Below are 18,959 nucleotides of genomic sequence, written 5' to 3'. Positions count from 1 at the left end.
CATAGTGGACGTATGTCCACATAAAGGATCTGGGTGCCTGCTGGGGACACCACAGTGAGGTTGGGTGGACACCTCAGGTCCCGGGGCCAGGCAGGGGAAGGCAAGGGCTAAAGCCACACCTGCACCCTCAAGACCTGTGGGGAGAGGGGGACAGTGACCAAGGCCAGTCTCAGAGAGAGATGGGACACGGGAGAGCAGCCCTCAGGCAGTGTCAGGACTCAGCAAGAACGAAAGCCCACATGACAGCCTGAGGAGCCCGGTGCCAACGCAGGGGTGAGGCCACCTGAGCCAGGCTGGACATCCTGGGCTAGGCTGGGTGGGGCGGTCTGCCCATTGAGCGCCTGGGAGGATGGGGACACCAGTTGGTGCCTGTCCTGCTGCTGGGATCCCACGCTTCCCTGCCCACCTTCCCAGCCAGGCCTCAGCTCTCCCGCAGGGAGGCCACCCCTTCAGAGCCTAGGCACGCGAGCTGGGGGAGAGGTGGGCTGGCCCCCTCAGGCCAGAGGCCACCGCCCGTGGGCAGCACTGTCCCTGCCCCCAGGGGCCATTTTCCAGGAACAGACCTGCGCTCTCCTGGGCAATCCCTCGGCCAGGGTCCTAGCACTGCCCGCCCAGGGACTGGCTTCCCCTGGGATCCCCGGCCGGAGCCTGGTTAGGCAGTGGCCACCTCACCTGGACAAATAATTCACTGCATGGCGACAGGTCATCAACATAGCGCTTTATTAAACCTCCTTACATCAAACTGGGTGTCTAGTCACCAGCACACGGATCAGTCTGGGTACAGTGTGACGGGGGACGAGGAGGGCAGTGTCACAGAACAAGAGGACTCCTGAGGCCAGGGCGTGACCTCCTGAAGGTGAGGGTCCCCGACTCTGGCCTCACGCAGCACATCCAGACCCATGGCCCACTCACCAAGCCCATCTGCTGCAAGGCCAGACCCAGGCCCCGGGCCATACCGCTGTCACAAAGGCAGACCCTCAGACAATTGTGACATTTTCCACCTTGGCTTGTGATGTGTCACACTTTAAAAATCTGACTTTAAGCTGTTACAGGAACATTAATTTGATATTTCAATAAAAACATTTCTAAAAAAGGTGGTTACACATATAAACCCAGGACAGAGAGACTCGGGGGAGCTGGCTCGGACCTTGGAGGACGTGTGGACACAGCCGCACTGCACAGGGTCCAGGAGGTGCCACCCCACCTGAGCCACCCCAGGGCCCCACTGTGAGAACTACTGGCTGGAGGTCATTCTTCAAAAATTACAAGGTGCCTTCATTTTTAAAAGTCTGGATTTTCATACTCCATCCAAAATGACTCTGGAAGCCCTGTGCCAATTTCCTGAATGTCTACTGAAAAACTGGGCATATAGGTGGAGCGCATGAGGGGACATGTGCTAAGGATTCCCGGTTCATTTTCAGGCGGTCACAAAGAGGGCACTCCTGATGGCACGGGCGGTCCAAGCACAACTGCCTGTCAAACACCTTGTCACACGAGCCTCATTTCTGGGCCCATCCCTTATCACACCTGCACCTGGACCCTAGCTTCAGCTGCGACAGTAAAAGTGAAGATAAATGAAGGGGGGAGCCTATAGCAGACAGTTGCCCACATCACAAACACTGAAGGTGCCCACTGGCAGCTGGTGCCATGTGCATGCACAAAGCCCCAGCAGCACTGGGCTGGTGGCGTCCCCATGTGACATGACCGGGAGGGCGATTCCAGAGCAGGAGGGCAGCGGCGTACTGCAGTGACAGCAACGTTGGGCAGGCAGGGCACCCAGCAAAGACAGCGAGGGTGAGGGCAGGGCTGAACCGTGCACCCCGATTGGGCCCAGTGCACCGCTCCCCAGAAGGACGGCCACCATTGCGGGCACAAGGGCAGAGCTCACAAGCAAGCTGTCTACAGCTGCAAATCTGGCCACAGAAATATGTGCGACAGCTCGTGAGTACCCTGGAAGCATCTAGAGGTTGTTACTGCTCAAGTAACAACCCAACTGTTACTGAGCAGAGGTTTAACCTCAGAGCACAAAATCCTATTCTTGTTTTGTCAAGTTTCTTCCTCAACAGCCAAGCAAGTTTCAAGTCATTCAGCAGCTCTCATTTCTGAGTCCTGGCTAATCTGGCCCCTCTGTTCCTACGTCTTCCATTCCTATGTTTGGAATCTCCTGAAAGAATGTTCTTGTGGGTCAGACAGAGCAGAGGCCCCAGGCGGCCAGGTGCCTACGCTTCTGAAAGCCCCGTGGGGCACCGCCCACAGCACTGGCAACAGTCAGATGCCTGCTCGTGCTGGAGGAGCCGGGCTGAAAGGGTCGCGGGCACAGGGACACGCCAGTCCCGGGCCCCTCCAACCACCCACAGGGCAAAGAAGTGGGGACAATCCAGATTAGGAAACATTCTAAAAGCCACAACAGCACAGTGAATCACTCAAACATAAAGTGCTTCACCTGCGACGGCTTCCCTCATCGACTGCTGCCCATCAGGCAGACTGGCAGGTGAAACTACTGGTAACTGCTTAAAGGTGAACATCAAAGGGAAATCAACAGAGCTGATACACAGAGATCAGGAAATGTGCATGACACACTGATTTTGCAGAGGTTTGGTGCCATTGACAGACGTTTCCTCTGTGGTTACTGATGGGACAGGCAATGAGCACGGCCGCTCCTACTGACACGCCTTCAGGAAGCTGTGCTGGCAAGACTCAGTGTCTTCTCTAGGGCTGAGGGGGGCGTGCTGGGCGTCCAGGCGGCCGGTCCTCTCCTCCTGGGGCACCAGCAGGGCGTGGGCCCGAGCCCACCTGTGAGCCAGGGGGCTGCTGTGGCTGCCACGGTGCGAACGCAGACACATTCCCTGGAGGGGCTCGGGCCTTCCAGACTGATTGGATCTTCATGGAATGATGAAAATTAAAAATTACTTGATTACGGAAGTTTCTGATTTATTGCAGACAAAATACTAGGTCTGTCAGTAAGAATCACCTCAGAGCAATCACTGCGGTGGCCGGAGGCAGTGGCGGGCAGCTAACCCTTCACCTCGGCAGCCTCCTTCTCCTTGGCCTTCTCCTTCTTCTCCTTCTCCTCCACCTTCTCCTCTTTCTCCAGTGTTGCCACAATCTCGGCCACCTGGCTGGTGGAGATGTGTATGTCTTCTTTGTCCACCAGCTCGATCACCTACACACACAGGAAAGGGACAAGGAACTCAGGACCGGTCTCCTGGGCCACCAGGCTGAGACGGCCACTGGAACTCGCATGCTACACTGTCCAGCCAGGGGTCCCCCTGGGGTCCTCACTGCCCTCCACCCCAGGGGGCCAACAGGCCCCAAAGCCCCAGGCCAGGTTCCAAGCTACCAGGGGCCTGAGCTGCAGGAAGGACTGTGACAGAGGTGGCCGACAGCACAGCAAGGCTGCGAGCCACATCCCTGGGGGGCCGGTGGCGGCCCTGGACAGAGGCCCCCAGGTAGACGGCAGGGTGTGGACGTCCGAGCTGCTGTCCACACCGAGGGGCCCCTGGGAAGGGACAGGTAACATGGGCTCAGCCCTACCAGCCTGTGCTGCTGGCGAGGTGACGACGCTCGGTGAGTACCTCACGTCCCACTGAACGGAACTAAGCAGCCAGTCTGGTGAGGGTGTGAAAACCCACTAGCCAGCTTCCCAGTGGGAGCCATTAGAACCACCTGGGAAGGCACGGCCTTCGCAGACTAGCACACCCCCATCCCAAGCCCCCTGGCACCAGGGGCCCGAGTGGTGACTTCAGGGTCACCTCAGGCAGCCCCCATGCCCGGTTCTGAGGACAGCAGGGCACCTCAACCCTGGGGGTCTGCACACCCAGCCACCTCACCACCAGACCAAGCCCCCCCGTGTCCTGTCATAAAGCAGGTGAGCTGTTCCAAAGGGACATTCTCACTACACTGTGCTTCATTTGGGTGCAGAGTGAGGGCTGAGACCAGGCCACGGGGCCTCGCGGGTGGAGGCGTGCACGAAAGTGCCTGGGTGAGGCCGCCAACCCTCACGGGGCCACGTCACCCACCTTCACAAGGTCGTCAATGTTGATCTTGCCGTCCTTATTCTCATCCAGTGCTGCAGCCAGGCTGACGAGCTTGTTTTCTGGAATGTGCTTGATTTGCTTCATGGCACTGATGAGCTCAGTGACACTGATGACAGTCTCCCTGGGGGGGACAGCCTGCATGTGGCACGGCTGGCCTGCACCCCCAGGTCAGCCCCTCCCCTGGGCACACAGGAGGCAACGGCGCTGGGTCCTGGATCCCGTGTGTGCAGCCCCAGCCAGCCCTGTAGCTGCCCGTGCTCACTGGGCGGCACGCGGTCAGCATGAGACCACGGGGCACAGCAGGAGACGCCGACCTCGTCTGGGGGTAAAGGGCCTGCCCCCAGGAGCACCGAGTGTCAGTCACTACCTACCGCCTGGTGGGTGGTTTCATTCACCCCACAGCTGCCGCCGCCCTCCCCCCAGGATCTGGGACACACCAGTGCAGAGGTGGCCCGGCCCAGCACGGGGTTCATTACGGAAGGCCTGTGTGTTGGGGTTCAAGAGGGAGGAGGCAAGAGAGGGATCCTAACAATGAGGCAAGTAGAGCTGAGTGTGGCTGAGGTCGGAGGGCGCATGGCTTCTGGGGGGGTGGGGGTGGCTGTGAGCCAACATACTCTCTGGAATGGCAGCAAGTCAGCTGCCTGGGGAGAGCGGTGGCTCAGGGCAGACCTAGCGTGGCAGTGCGTATGGGGAGAGGGGCTCAGAGCTGGCAGGAAAACGCAAGGGGGAAGCTGGGCACGGCAGCCGAGAGCTGCACCTGAGTCAGAAAGGCACGCACTCACCCCGCGGGAGAGCCCGGGGCGGCCGGGCCCAGCCTGCCGGCCTCCTGATCGGCCTCCAGCTGTGTGAGCAGCCCGTCTATCTGGCTGATCATCTGCTGCACCCTCTTGGTCAGCCTCTTGCTGGCTTTAGATTCTTCCACGTCCATTTCTTTGCCAGTCTTTGAAAGTTCCTTCTTGATCTCTTGCAAGTCCTAATGAAATCATTTAGTTGTAAAAAGACTATCTTCAAAGCAAACCTGACTGAAGCTTGCCCTGTAATCAAATACACCAAACCAGCGTCCTGAGCGTGAGACGCCCCAGGCTGTACCCCGTGTAGCACATTAGTTGCCAGCACAGAAATGTGTTCATTTTTGCAAATTCTAACGTTTTGTGGCAAAGGACATGGAATCTGTTCTGAGTTCCAACTCTCTTCGTGTTTTGCTTAAAATAAATGAATAGATGACAGAATCAAGCAATGGTGTCTCCTTAAATTCCAAGCCAGCTGTTCCCCAGAAGCGAACCTCACAGGGAGGGTGGGGGCGGGGCAGGGATGAGGAAAAGGTATCTGATAAACAAGGTCTCATTTATTGAGTGACCAGATTATTCACCTGATACCTTCACGTGTTTAGAAACTAAAAAAGACAGATATTTGTCATCTGCAGGGTGTCAGGCTAGCTTCCAGGAGCAAGTGACCCAATACGATAGCTGCAGGGAGTTAAAGAATAAACTTACTAAGAAGGCAGTTTTCTCTCAAATCGCCCCTGGCTGGCTTATTACATATTTGATGGAGGTGCACTGGCACCACAGGCCTAACGACGGCCGACCCACCGTCTCTGCAATCATGGTCTCAGGAGCAAGCCTCATGCGGCCCCGGGGGCCACACCCCACACCCCCAGGGCACCTGCACCCATGTTCCCAGGGCGGCTGTACACGATGCTCCCCACACCCCCTGCCCCCTGGGCGCCTGCACCCCACACCCTCCCAGCGCGCCCGCACCCCACACCCCACCTCGCTATACTCCTGCACGTCCCCTTTCAGCAGCTCTAGTTCCTCCTTCTCCTTTGTCAGGGATGACTTCTGCTCCTTCAGTTTCGAACAAGCATCACTGAGCATGTCAATTTCCTCCTTGGTTATTTCCTCCTCCTGGGAAGAAAACACGACACCTGGTGGGAAATCACCTGCACAGGTTGTGTTCAGTGTACGCGGGGGGTCTCTGCTCCGCGAGGCCAACAGCGCGTGTGGACACCATCCAGTCCTCTCCGAAGGAGTGCGCCCGTGGATGTGTCATCTGACACATGGACACTCGTGAGACAGCTGTCACCTCGATGCCTTGTCGTGCCACGTGTCCCTCCTTCCCACCCATCTGCCTTCCCTCGTGAGACTAGTTTGTGTTGCTGGAATTGTACGCACGCGCACACGGCATCTGCCTGACGCCTGACCCCAACCTCCATGCTGTAGTGTGTCCCCTACACGCTGAGTGCCACCTCACTGAGTGCACAGGCCGAGCTCACTACTACCTTGGCTCTTTTGGGTCCTTTGAATTTCCATGTACATTTCAGAATAACGTGAATTTCAACAGAGAGGCCGCTGGGACCTTGAAGATCCGGGTCTAAGGGCAGCTGAGGACAGCCCCACCCACAGCGCACACGTCCCCCACTGACCCCCCTCTGGTTGGCCTCAGCGCCGTTTACAGCGCTCAGCGCGCAGGTTCTGCATATCTGGCTCAGACCTACCCTACAGCCTCCTTGTTTACAAGGAGCTCCTGTAAACGGTGAGCTTTTAAAATTCCCAGTTCCTGTTCATACACCTGCAACGCAGGGAAGCATGGCTGATCTCCAGGTGTCCACACCACTGCGAACAGTCCACTCACTCCTTCATGACCTGCACGGTTCTGTGTCCCTTACCTGCTGAAAGCGGGCGGCCGCGCCAGCGTGTCCCCGTTCCTACAGGGCTCAGAACCACCCTTAAGCCTGCTCTGCTGACTTTTCTCATCAGAAACAGACCCTGGATTCTGTCAAGTGCTTTTCCCACCCCCGCTGAGATGGTCTCACACAGGTTTTCTCCCGAATCTGTTAATACAGTCCTTACACTGACTGATGTTTTTATTCCCTTGAAAAGCCCCAGGAAGTCATGCTATCACCATCCTTGTCCTAGCTGCATTTGATTTGCCAAAAGTCTGGGCAGAGCTCTCACCCCTGTGCTCATGAGGCCCTGCTGATTTCTGTGCCTACCTGGCTTTGCATCAGGGAGTCCCCAGCTCAGAAGCTGGGACAGTCCCTGCTCTCGGGCTTTCTGCCAAGAGTGCAGCACTGCAAGGGTGTCTTTTGAGCGGGGGGCCACCAGTAACTTGCGTGGGAAGCCATGGGGCCTGGGCTGCTCTGTGGGAACCTTTTCAGCTGCAAACCCAATGTCCTTACTGGAGTGAGCCACTCAGGCTCTGGGCCAGTGCTGAGACAGGCCCACAGGTACGAGGCGCCTCCTCTCCCACTCTCTGGTGCCTTTTCAATGCGCCCTAGCTCTTCACTCCCATTTTCCATAGGTGTTCCTTGCTGACCAATTTGTGTCACCCTTAGTCCGTAAGTTCTGCTAGTTCTTAAAGTACTTTCACATCTGAGTCTTGAACCCACTGGAAACGGAAGACGGACAACCACCTGGCACTACTCACTGACAGGTGCCCCTTCTCCCAGAACATCCTCCGTGGGCCCCACCAGTCTCCACCTACTCAGCTGTCCTACCCCAGCCCCACACTACTTTAAATATGACCCTGTGTCTCAATCCCCGATCCTTCTCAGGTCACCCTACAAGTCCCTACAAGCCCCTGCCAAGGCCACTGACGCCCACAGGCTGCCCATCAGGGGTCAATCCTCAGGCCATCCACCTGGCCCTCTCAGCATACCCTCCTCTGAACACACACCATCCACCGAGGTGTCTGCACACTCGCCTCATGGGTGGCCCCGCCATGATGTTGCTCAGAGTCCCGACATAAATGTGCTGCCTGGGTCTCTCCCACTCCAGCTGCCGAGTGGACGTGGCCGTCTGGCTGGTAGATAGCTCCTCCCCCAACGTGTCCCACCTGCTCTGTGCAGTGTGCCCCCTGTACATGGCCCACTGGGAGTTCCAGACAGAAGGCGTGCTCCCCGTGGAGCGGCTACCCCAGGACAGCGAGGCCACTGGGGACGAACATCCCCACGTCACAGGACAGGGGTGTGGAGAGTGCCTGAGCCAGGGCTACTGGGAAGGCCTCTGTGGGGGAGCCACACCCGCGTCCCCTCCCGCTGCGTCACCTCTCCTTTCCAGGCACGCAGGCCTGAGGCCGGCCCCTCTCACCCCAGGCCTCCCAGGAGCATCTCAGACCGGTGGTCTCACCCTCCTCACCCCTCCTGCTCAGCTCGGAGCTGCCTCCCTCCTGGGAGTGCTCAGGCATCAGGTACCTTCACGCCCTCCAGGATGGGGGCCGTGTCCTTCAGAGACTCTGACGGCAGGATCACGTCAGCTACTTCCGGCTGCAGCTCTGCCGTCGGCTGCCCAGGGGTAGCTTCTGCCACCACTTCCGGCTGCACTTCCTTCTGGAACATAAGATGGCTGCGGCTCAGCACCACACATCACACCAGAGTCCCCAAGGCATCAACACCAGCACACACGTGCCACTGGCCAGAGGGCAGTGTGAACAAGCCTGCTGGGTGCCGGCCGCGGTATGTAAAAGCCCACCGAGCGGCAGCGGTGACCCGCCTTCTGCAGGCCTCCCTGCAGGACTCCCCAGTGGGGGTGTTCCGAGGACCAGGTGCAGCCACACTGCTCACGCAGCTGGGCCCCAAAGTTCACCAGGTCACCCGCGGCCCCTACAAATCCCAGCGCCTCATTTTCCTGACAGCTGACTGCAGCTACCCTGTGCCTCGCGGACTAAACACCTTGTGGGCACAAGTGCCAGGAGTGGCAGCACCCCACAGCCTGGACAGGGCCGAAGCTGCCCCCCCCGTGCGGACTGGCCCCCGGACCAAGGAGAGCGGGCCAGCTCACGCTCCGGCCCCCGGCATGCCCACACCTGGAACGTTCCAGGAGGAAGGAAGGTGGAGCACAGCCCCAGGTGCCAGTCCCAGGCCCCCGAGCCACCTACCGCGGCCGCGGCCGCCGCCTCCGAGCGCTCCTGCAGCCGCTGCTCGCGGAGCTCCTGCCGGATGGCCGCCTCCTCCTGTAGCGTGGCCTCCAGCTTCGCCTTGTTGTCCACCTGCTCACCCTCCACCTCAGCCACCTTCACCTGCGCCTCCTTCGCCTGCAGGGGAGATGCCTGTGAGCAGCTGGCACACAGCCCCGCAGCCCCTGCCCTTGGCAGACTGTCATCACCACCGGGGCTACCACAGGCAACGGGTGCACCACTGGGATCCAACCAGACCGGGCACCCGAGGGTCACCTTGCCCTTGGTCCACAGGTGTCCTCGCTATTCAGAGAAAGGGCAGACGCGAGGGAATGGAGGGCTGGGGGCGGGCCCAGGTGCCCATGGCTGGGGCTGGGTGCTTCCTCGGCCCCACCCCCCAGGAGCGAGGGGTCTCCGGCAGGCCGCGCGTACCACAATCTCTGGAAGGGTCTGCAGCGTGGACTTGAGCTGGTCGGCGGGTGACAGGGTGTCTGGCAGGTACATGGCCCGGGACAGGATGAGTAGTGACGTCGGGATCTCCTGGTGCAGGTGCAGCTCCAGCCACTGGAATGGGGGTTCAAGACCCAGACTCACACACAGCCTCTCCCACCCACACCTGGGACCTGGGCGAGGGCTTCTGTTCTGGTTGGGAAAGGGGTGGAGGGGCAGACTGAGCTGGAGTCGCTGGGACGCATTCTCAAGCCCTACCAGGTCCATTTACTGCTGCGTTTCATGATTCAATCTCACCCGAGCCGCCAAAAGACGGAGAATTGGCGCCCTGAATGCCAGGTTTCAGGGCATGGAAATCTGGGAGGCATGGCCAGGTTCCCTGCTACCAAAGCTCTTCACTTAAAAATGGCACAGAACTCTGAAGGTGCTGTTCGGGAACTCATTCCACATTCAAGGTTTTAGACACCTACTGTGAGTCAGGCACTGTTTCAGGCTATTTTAGTGTTGAAAGATAGTGTTCAAACTGACCAAAAAAACCCTGGCAATGTCTGGGCACAGGACAAAGGACGAGAAGGAACTATAAGAATAGGAACAAAATGCCAAATACGGGTGAAATAATCAAGAAAAACCCAGAGCACTTGAACCAAAAGGCGTGACAGTCTTTGGGGCACCAGCCCACAATCAGCCGCCCCGAGTCTGTTCCAGGACGGGAGGAACCACCAGGCACTCAGGCATACGCAGGGCCACTGGTACCGCAGAGCAGGACCTGCTGGGGAACCCCAGCACAGCAGGCCGCGCTGTGTGGGGGGAGGAGCCGCATGCGAGCTGGAGGCCGCCAGCAGCAGCGGCGTCGGTGCGAACGGCTGGCCCTGCACACCGTATGCCTTCTGCTGTGAGGCTGGATCACGGGGCAGGCCGCCCTGCCTCGCCGCGGCCTGACTATTCCCACTGCTGCCGCTGGGCCGGCACAGCTGCCTGCCTGCGGTGCTGGAGGGACAGAATGCAGTCAGTGGTCCTGAGCGCACAGCAGGGCGGGATGGCCTGGCTCCTATTTCCCCAAAGGCCCAGCCCCGGTTCAGAGCGTGCCCGAGTTTCCAAGGAGGTTACTTAGCCCTCACCGGCCTGCAGGTGACCAGGAGCAAGAGATAGGAAGGACATCGTGCATGGGCAGGTGGCCAACACTGCGGTTTGCGGGTGCCGCAGGACCAGGTGCTCACACACCCTTGTCCAGGACCCGGCCTGGCGCAGGTGAAGGCCAAAGAAGCACGTCACCAAGCCCGCTGCCGTCCACACGCCCCTCCATGTCCCCCGCTTCCCACAGAGCCCACGCTGGGACGGGAGGGGGAGCTGCACCGCACACGCCGGCCAGGACCACGCACCTGCTTCAGCTGGTCCCGCAGGCGGTCTTCCGTGACGCCCAGGGCCCGCATGCCTCGAGCCCGACACGCCGCCTGCAACTCCTTGACGCTCAGGCTGTCCACTCCTTCCTCAGAAATCAGCTGTAAAGAAAGGCAACCTGCTGTCGTCTGCAAAGTCACTAGACGTTCACGGTGCTTCTGGACCACACTTGGGGGCACTAAGTGTCTCATTATAAGCCGCTTTGCCAAGTACCAAACTACTGCCGCCAAAGCCCCAGTTCTGGGTTTGCAGGGACAGGGACCATCCAATGGAGGGAGGGGACCTTGGAGAAGCACGCAGTGACTAGGACCAGCTGCAACCTGAGACTTGAAGAGCAGCCTCGTCCCCAGGGCATTCTCAGGGTTTGCAGGATGGCAGAGGAAGGACGGAGAGCAGGGGTGAGCCTAAGCTCCGAAGATGAGTCCCCCTTCCTCCCCGAGCCTGAGGGAAAAGAGGGAGAAGCAAACAGGTGTCCCAGAGACGGGCCCAGAGCGCGGAGCGACTCCCACAGCGTCTGTGCCAGCGGGTCCCACTCCCCGTCTCACCCGACCCCATTCCACCTCAGTGATTCTGCCAGGGAGGCCGCTGCCCGTTTTCTTAATGATGCCTTTACCTGGAGATGACTGAGGATGGGTGGACATGTGGTTGTAGGAGGCACAGAGCTCCTGGGCTTCTCCCAGGGGTGACAGCTCACAAGCTGCAGTCCACAGCCACCACCAGGATATGACACGAAGTGGGTCAGGACAGACACCTCTGCACCCCAGCAACCACTAATCTGGTCTTGGTTTCCGGGACTGTCACTCGCAGCACATGATATGAACGTGACTGTCCGGTGTGCGACCACGTGGGTTCCACAAGGATCCACGTGGGTTGTTATGTGTTGATGATCGTCCCTTCTTTTGTGAGAAGCCTGCATGGTGCACACACAGTCCTGGTTTAACCTCTGGTCCACAGAACAACATCTAGGTTGTTCCTGCTTTTAGGTTCTTGTGGAAAAACTGCTTTGCATTTGCTTTCTGGTCCCCATCTTCTGGTGGGTGAGGTGAATCCCACTGGGACTTCTCGCGAGTGCTCCTGGGTGAACCTCCTTCCAGGGTATTTCCAGAGGCTGCTCTGGGTACAACAGACACACGTAAACGTTACAGGCTGTCAGTGTCCTCACTACTCCAGTTCCAGTGAACTGTGGAAACCTCACTGCCCGACGTCCCCACTGTGCTGTCTCCACAGGCCACCGGGTCATCGCTTCTGCTTCAACCACCACACCCGATTTAGAAGACACACAAAGAGAAGGGAAGCCTGCTGGTCTCCCCATATCGCTGCTACCCATGCTCTTCTTTCCTGACGTGTCAAGTTTCCTCCTATCTTTTCCTTTATGTTTGGAGAACATGTCCACTGATGACAAACTTCTATTTGGCTTCATCTGCGAACATCTGATTTCCTCCTCGTTCCTACAAGATATTTTTGTTGGACACAGGACTCTAGGTTGACGGTTCTTTTTTTAGCCTGTGAAAACTACTGTTCCACCTCCTTCTGGCCTCGTGGTTTCTGATGAGAATTCGCTGCCATTCGTATTGTTTTTCCTGGAGGTAAGATGCCATTCTCGCTCACTGCTTTCCCAATTTCTCAAGTGCTCATTAGTTTGACTATAACGTAGCGTGGTGTGGATTTCTTTGGGTTTATCCGGTCCGGGGTTCACTCACTTTCTTAAATTTATAGATTTACTTCACTGAATTTGGAAAGTGTTCAGCCATCATTTCTTCGAGCACTTTTCCTGACCTTCCCTGTCTCCACTCCTTCCAGAATTCCCACAACAAGTATGTTAGAAGTTTTGCAGTCGTCCCACAGGTCCCTGGGGCTCTGATCATTTTTTCACCTTTTCTCTCTGTTGTTTTATCTTGAATTTCACCAATCCTGTCTTCTGTTCTCTCCATTCTGCAGCATAGCCCACCGAGTTTTTCTTTCTGGATTGTATTTTTCACCTAAATTTCCATTTGGTTCTTCATATCTTGTTTTTCTTTGCTGTGACTGCATTTCTATGTGACTCACTTCATCACTGCTATGAAAGCATTTAAGATCGTGTAGTTTCTCTAACTTGTCCCCAGTGCTGCCATCCATTGGTCACCTTTATTCATTCACTTCGGGATCCTTTTGGTTCTTAGCAGGAGTAGTTTTTGACTGATACTGGACATTTTGATGATATGCTCTGAGATTCTGGGTCTTATTTCAGACCCTGTCTGTCTTAGCTGTCTCCTCTGATACGCCTCTGGCATGGCTTAAGGGGTAATGTTCTAACCAACTTTTTACAGATCTTATAATTGATGATCTGGCATCAACTGATCCAAACTAACAGCTAAAGTTATTTACATCTCCTCCGCGGCATTCATGAGCGCATGCAAATCGTATTTCAAATCTTCCAACCACAAACCCTAACTTCTATGTTTCACTTCCTGCCCAATCCAGAATGTCTCTAGCTGGCCACACCTACCACATGAGTAATAAAGACCAAGCCATGGTTCCTCCCTCCTTCCCTTGCTCCTGCTTCCTGTCCAGGTGTGTCAAGGGCTGGTGTGGCCCTGAGTGGGTGTCAGGCCTGTTTCTATGGAACTGGGAACAGGCTGCTTTCGCTGGCACTGAGCTCTGTGTGCCATCAGTCAAACCCACAGGTACATTTTGAGACAGGTGGGTTGCTGCTTTGTTCCTGCCAGGCTCCCCATTCGCCTCAGCGGACCCCCAGGGAGAGCTACTTCTGTTTCTGCTGGGAGGGGTGAGTGGGGTTCTGTCTGCACAGACCTCCCTCATTACTGGCCAGCCCGACCTCCACTGACACCACCCCCGAGGAGGGCGGGAGGATCTTGAGATTGTCGGGAGGGGTGGAGGTCTCAGCACCCCCTACTGTTGCATGTGGGGGCAGGTCAGTGTTTCCTGTGGAGTCTGGCTGGAGCAGAGCGGTTACTGTCTGGAATCTTCTGTCCTGCTAGGCAGCCTCTTCCTATGCTTTGGCAGAGGGCAAGCTTTTGCATTTGTCCGCGTTTCTGGGTTGCTGACTTCTTCAGCCCCAAGGCTGGCATCTATGAGGCATAAAGCAGCCCCACAGCATAGTTCCTGGGGTTCCAGTCTTCATTTCCCCACTTCTCAGATTCTTCCTGTTTGTTTTCTACTTCACTTCCAGGGGAAAGTGTGCCCACTCCACCTTCACAAGAGCGGAGGTCTGGCTGCTATTCCATTTCATCAGGATCTGAGATTCTGTGGACCAGGACAGAGTAGGCAAGTGTGGAGATGAGCTGCCCGGGGACCCAGCGGCATTCGCCAGCCCCTGGAGCAGGCTGAGAGTGCAGGCCTCAGGCTCTGCTCAGAGGCAGAGACATCTCGTCAGGCTACGGCGACAGCAAACAGCTGGAGTAGGGAATGCTGAGGCAGATAAGCCTGAGGGCTGCAGTCCAGACACAGGGATGTGTAGGGACCAACCCGAGGTCACGTCTCAAGCTGAGCAGGACCGAGGTGAGGGGCTGGCAGAGCCTCTGCGAAGCAGAGCAGGGCCTTGCGGACTGTGCTGAGCTGGGAGCCCCGTGAAGAGAGAGGCAAAGCAGAAACGCCAGGCCCAGCCCTGGATCGGCGGATGGCCACAGGGTGACAGCCCCTCCTGGAGGAGAGCAGCACCAGCCAAGACCTCTAGAATTTTTCAGTGTCTCCATTTGAGAAAAGCTAAATACTACAAATAAAAGCAAGAACGAAAATGAAAAAGGACCTACAGATCACTCTGTTACTGGACAAATCAGACATGAACTACAATTAGCATGTTCAGGAAAACAGGACAAGACGGACAGTTGTACCTGAGAACTGAAATCTTAAAAAAAAACACAACTATTTCTAGGACTGAAATTAAGAACTCAGGAGATGATTTAGGAGTAATTAGACCCTGAAGAAGAGATCAGTAAACCGAAAGTCCAAATGGACATAGAGTACGGAGAAGGGCAGGCGAGGCTCAGGACGTGGCAGACAGGAAGGGAGAAGCGGGCGGGATCTGGGGAGGAGGGGAGGGACTTGAGGGGAGCCGGTGGAAGCGCTACAGCAGTCCCCACGAGAACTGCAGACAGACACTCCCAGGCACCTTATTGTCATCGAATGGCTAAAATCCCCAACGAAGAAAACCTCAGACACTGCAGAGAAGAGAGGGACATCTAAGGAACAGTAATAGGCCCATCGGCTGCCACCTCACTGAATGGCACTTTACAGTCTAGAAAGAAAAAAACGGCACACCTGCAGCAGCTCTGTACCTGGCAAAAAATACCCTGAAACCTAAAGAGATATAAAGACACATCCACACAAACAGAAACTAAGAGAAGTCATCACACAGAAATGGTAACGGGAGATGGTCTGGATGGAAATGGGGGGTAAACATGGGGCGTACCGTCAACATCTGGGGTGTGAGATGGAGGGCGACCAGGCAGAGGCAGAGACGCAAGTGGGGGGACTCACCTCCAGGGGCCAGCACTGACGGGGGAGGGGTGGGAAAGCACTTACTCCTCTGAGGCTCCTACATGTGAAGAAAACTTGTAGAGAACTCTAGGGAACTGCTACAACGACAGCACCAAGCTAGTGGGGGTGGAATAATAAAAGCGTACTTGATTCATCCAGATGGTTAAGGGTAACATAAACAGATGGGAGGAGTGTGCCCTAAACCATCCAATTATAAGGCCGGCATTATCAAACTGTATGGGAACAATGACAAATATGCTGTAGATAAACGGATTCACGAAGCTTAAAAGTAAAAAGATGTGAAAAGCTGTTGGAATATCAGACACTGTAGATTTTTAAGGCAAACAGAGTTTCTAGAGTAATGGAGAGATGTTTCCTGAATCCTCCCCAGAAGGTCCATGGGAGCCGCCAGGCTGTGGGCAGGCGGGTGGACAGGGCCAGTGGTCTTGAGCCCAGGCAGCTTTTGACTTCCTGCCCTTTACCCCGGAGCCCAGTTCTAGGCCACTACACTAAGGAAATCAAAGACCTGCGGCGAAAATCCCTGTGACTTATCGCAGTGCTATTTGGGGGTGCAGAAGGCTGGCTAAAAGTACCGTCAGTAAGCGTGATGCACCCATGTAATGAAGCGTCAGCAGGCGTTAAAACTCACCTTTCCAATAGTGAGCAACACGGGAAGATCTAACAGGTGGAAAATCGTATGGACCGTGCGACCCCAACGGTGACCCCAGCAGACACCCACGCAGCCCTGCACACGCACCCACGCACATGCACGCACCCACACGCACACGTACCCATGTACACGCACCCACCCCCCTGCACCCACGCACACACACCCCTGCACGCACACCCACCCATGCAGCGCAGGCACAGCCAGAGGCTTCAGCTCCTAGCTCAGGCCCCTGCTCACCTTGTCGTCTGCCTTGATGGAGCGCAACCGCATGGTCAGCTGGAAGCGCAGGAAGTTGTTGGTGCCAATGGACTGGAGCTCCAGCAGCTTGCATAGCGCCACCAGCTGCGGTCGCGTGAGGTTATCCAGCGTCAGCTCATCCTCAAACAACTTGGAAAAACGCAAGATTTCCTCATTGCTGGGTCTCTCTCCCGTCTCTCGGATCTGCAAGAGCAATCCTAAGGTTATGCACAGTGGGGGCAGGTTCCTCAGCACCCCCAAAGCCCCCTGGGAGCTGCACCTTTCCTGGGGCAAAAATCCATGTGACAAGATACTTATCACAGTGCTATTTGGGGTCACAGCAGGCTGGCACTCATGTAATGACATATCAGCAGGCGTTAAAATTCATCTTTAGTGACTGGGAAGAGGCGATGGGCCTCTCACTGCCGGGCAGGAGGCCCTGCCACCCTGTCCCCACCGCGGACATGGCTGTGGTGCCAAACTCTCCCTCCCCGGGTCTGCTGCCAAGTCAGAGACACAGGCAAGTAACTGTGAATGTCAGCAGGTTCCAGTTCTCAGGACAGAGGCTCAACCTCACTGAGCACGGGGAGCCTCCTGGTCACACCCCCATGGCACCAGCCACTGCCCACCTGGGGGTGCCATTCGTCCCTACAGGAGAAAAGAGGGCAGCACGGTAATGATGCCCACTCCCCAGGAAGGCAGGGCGGCCCGAGGCTCTACCAGCACCCAGCACAAATGGGTGCGGCCCCAGGGGCTCCGTAGAGCACCTTCTGGAAAAACACGGAGAAGTCTTTGGTGGCGCTGCCCTTGGCCGCCTTGTTCTTCAGGGCCATCTCCTCAATGGTGTCCTGCAGAAACTTGGCCAGCTCCAGCTTGACCCGCAGCTCTTTCTTCAGCCTCTCCTCCTGCAAGGGCAGACAGGGCGCTGCACTCTCCCATCGGTGGCCTGCAAGCCCAGCTCCCACGTCAGCCCAGTGCCCTCACAGAGACGCTTCCTCCCCCGGGGAGGGCAGAGCTGAAGCCTTTTCCTCCAGCCTCGTTCCACACACGTGTTGTGAGCTGTGTGGTGTGAAACCTGCCTCAATTCAGCTGGGGCAGAGCCAAAGCTGCCGGACAACACACTCTCAGCCAGGCACACGCGTCCCCAAGAGACCCTATTGACCAATGTGGGCCGAGACGGATCCTACCCCCCGAATGGCTCTCAAGCTGTGGCTGAAAGAACACTAGGCTACAGAAACCACATTTTAAAACATTTTAAGAGAACCAGAAGGGAAACCCAGCACCTATGAAATATTTGCAGCACAGCACGACTGAATTACAGAGACACAACTTCAAAGTATCTAACATCTGGAGTGTCCATCACAAGCCACGCAGTTGTGGAAACCGCATTTCAATCGCCAGCCCCGTGCGCCCGTCACCTTGATGGACTGGGTCTCGAACGTGGATGGCAGCATGTTGGGGAAGAGCTTCACCACGACCGGAAGCAGGAACTCCATGAACGGCACCACCACGAAGACCAGGAAGGGGACCAGGCGGAAGAGGTCAGCACAAATCCGGAGAAACTGCAAAGAGGCGGAGCAAAGGGGCGGGTGGGGCAGGGGTCGCAGGTGAGGCCCACTGGCGGGAGCTCTAGGCTCCAAGCAGCTCACCAGGCACCTCCCGAAGGCCACTTCTTTGTCCAGCACCCAAACATCGTGCCGCGGCCTTCAGGGCACCAGCACCACATGCTGCCCGCTACCCAGAGGCATGGCAAGTGCCTGCCCACTGGGGGCCTGCTCTACGGAAACAGCTTGAGGCAGACGCAGTGCTGCCACGTGTTGGCGCCAGCCAAGAGGAGTGACAGGTTGAGGGCTGGTCATTCCTGGCAGCAGGCAGGCCACCAGGGAAGGCTGGGGCCACACCCCCCACCCCAAACGCTCCACAGAAAGGACTGTTAGCTATGCATTTCTCTGGTTTTGCCTGAGATGGTTCGATTTAAGGCTGTATTACATAGCAATCATTAGAAAAAAATCGAAGTGCTTCATCACTATAAATTACTGCTGACGCCATCAAAGAAATGGCAACTTGGGGTGATCAAAACTGCCTGGGAACCACCGGCTGGGTCCCCAGGCAGTAAAACGTTCTCTCCAGTCAGTCAACTTAGCGCACTGCCGCTCCCACTAAAGCTGTCAGGCTCACAGGAACCGAGCCTACTCCTCTCCGTGCCGTCATCTACGTGTCCATTCTAACGAGTGAGCGTTCTGTGGAAGAGTGGCGGCATTTCCAGAAGCAGCCTTGTTTGGGGCTTGTCTGACAGCTGCACAATTGGGTCTGGGTGACACAGTCCCGTGGAGCACCGCCTCCAGTGATGGCTGCCCTTCCTGGGCGGGGTCAGGAATAAGCAATGTGTGAGGAATCAGTAGGAGGCCATGCACATACCCACCTCTCTCTCTAGACACACTCATCCGTGCGTCTTCCAAACCCGTCTCTACTCTGATGTCCCCACACAACAACTTCCTGACGCAAGTCTATCTCCCCATTTACTAAGCCTGCTTTCTTGCACATTTTTTATTATCAAAATGGACTCATGGATTCCTACATTTTTTATTTGTTTATAATTCATTTCTATTTTTATTTTTGTGCTCAAATGGTCCCAGATTTGGCCATGGAAAGACCCTCCAAGTTGGTGCCTGATGTTTCTCCATTAAAATTTTCTTAGCAGTTCTATTGAGGCTAATTTCCATACCACAACATTCACCCATTTTAAATGTACAATGCAATGATTTTTGCTGAATCTATAGATTGTGAAACCATCACCA

The 18,959-nt window shown here is 56.4% G+C and overlaps 1 protein-coding gene across 8 annotated transcripts in view; it reads right to left on the bottom strand.

The window, feature by feature from the left end:
• Nucleotides 1–703: 703 nt before the first annotated feature.
• The window catches only part of LETM1 (leucine zipper and EF-hand containing transmembrane protein 1), a 33,158-nt gene continuing 14,902 nt past the window's right edge, over nucleotides 704–18,959 (bottom strand). For 2 of the 8 annotated variants that reach the window (XM_081056666.1, XM_081056670.1), the window contains 12 exons: nucleotides 17,580–17,723; nucleotides 16,929–17,066; nucleotides 16,162–16,365; nucleotides 10,760–10,879; nucleotides 9,363–9,494; nucleotides 8,913–9,068; nucleotides 8,230–8,364; nucleotides 5,807–5,941; nucleotides 4,820–5,010; nucleotides 4,020–4,158; nucleotides 2,972–3,163; nucleotides 704–2,880 (listed from right to left, as the gene is read on the bottom strand). In XM_081056666.1, coding sequence (XP_080912792.1) covers nucleotides 3,014–3,163; nucleotides 4,020–4,158; nucleotides 4,820–5,010; nucleotides 5,807–5,941; nucleotides 8,230–8,364; nucleotides 8,913–9,068; nucleotides 9,363–9,494; nucleotides 10,760–10,879; nucleotides 16,162–16,365; nucleotides 16,929–17,066; nucleotides 17,580–17,723 — 1,644 coding nt within the window. In that variant the 3' untranslated portion in view covers nucleotides 704–2,880; nucleotides 2,972–3,013. Of the gene's footprint in view, nucleotides 3,164–4,019; nucleotides 4,159–4,819; nucleotides 5,011–5,806; nucleotides 5,942–8,229; nucleotides 8,365–8,912; nucleotides 9,069–9,362; nucleotides 9,495–10,759; nucleotides 10,880–16,161; nucleotides 16,366–16,928; nucleotides 17,067–17,579; nucleotides 17,724–18,959 lie in introns of all 8 variants that reach the window. The other 6 variants (XM_081056672.1, XM_081056668.1, XM_081056671.1 and 3 more) reach the window with 3 other exon arrangements.

The sequence above is a fragment of the Rhinolophus hipposideros genome (assembly GCF_964194185.1).
Source record: "Rhinolophus hipposideros genome assembly, chromosome: 1".
In the NCBI taxonomy this organism is placed as follows: domain Eukaryota; kingdom Metazoa; phylum Chordata; class Mammalia; order Chiroptera; family Rhinolophidae; genus Rhinolophus; species Rhinolophus hipposideros.
Note: the sequence above shows the minus strand (reverse complement) of the source record. Positions and strands in the feature narration are given on the sequence as shown.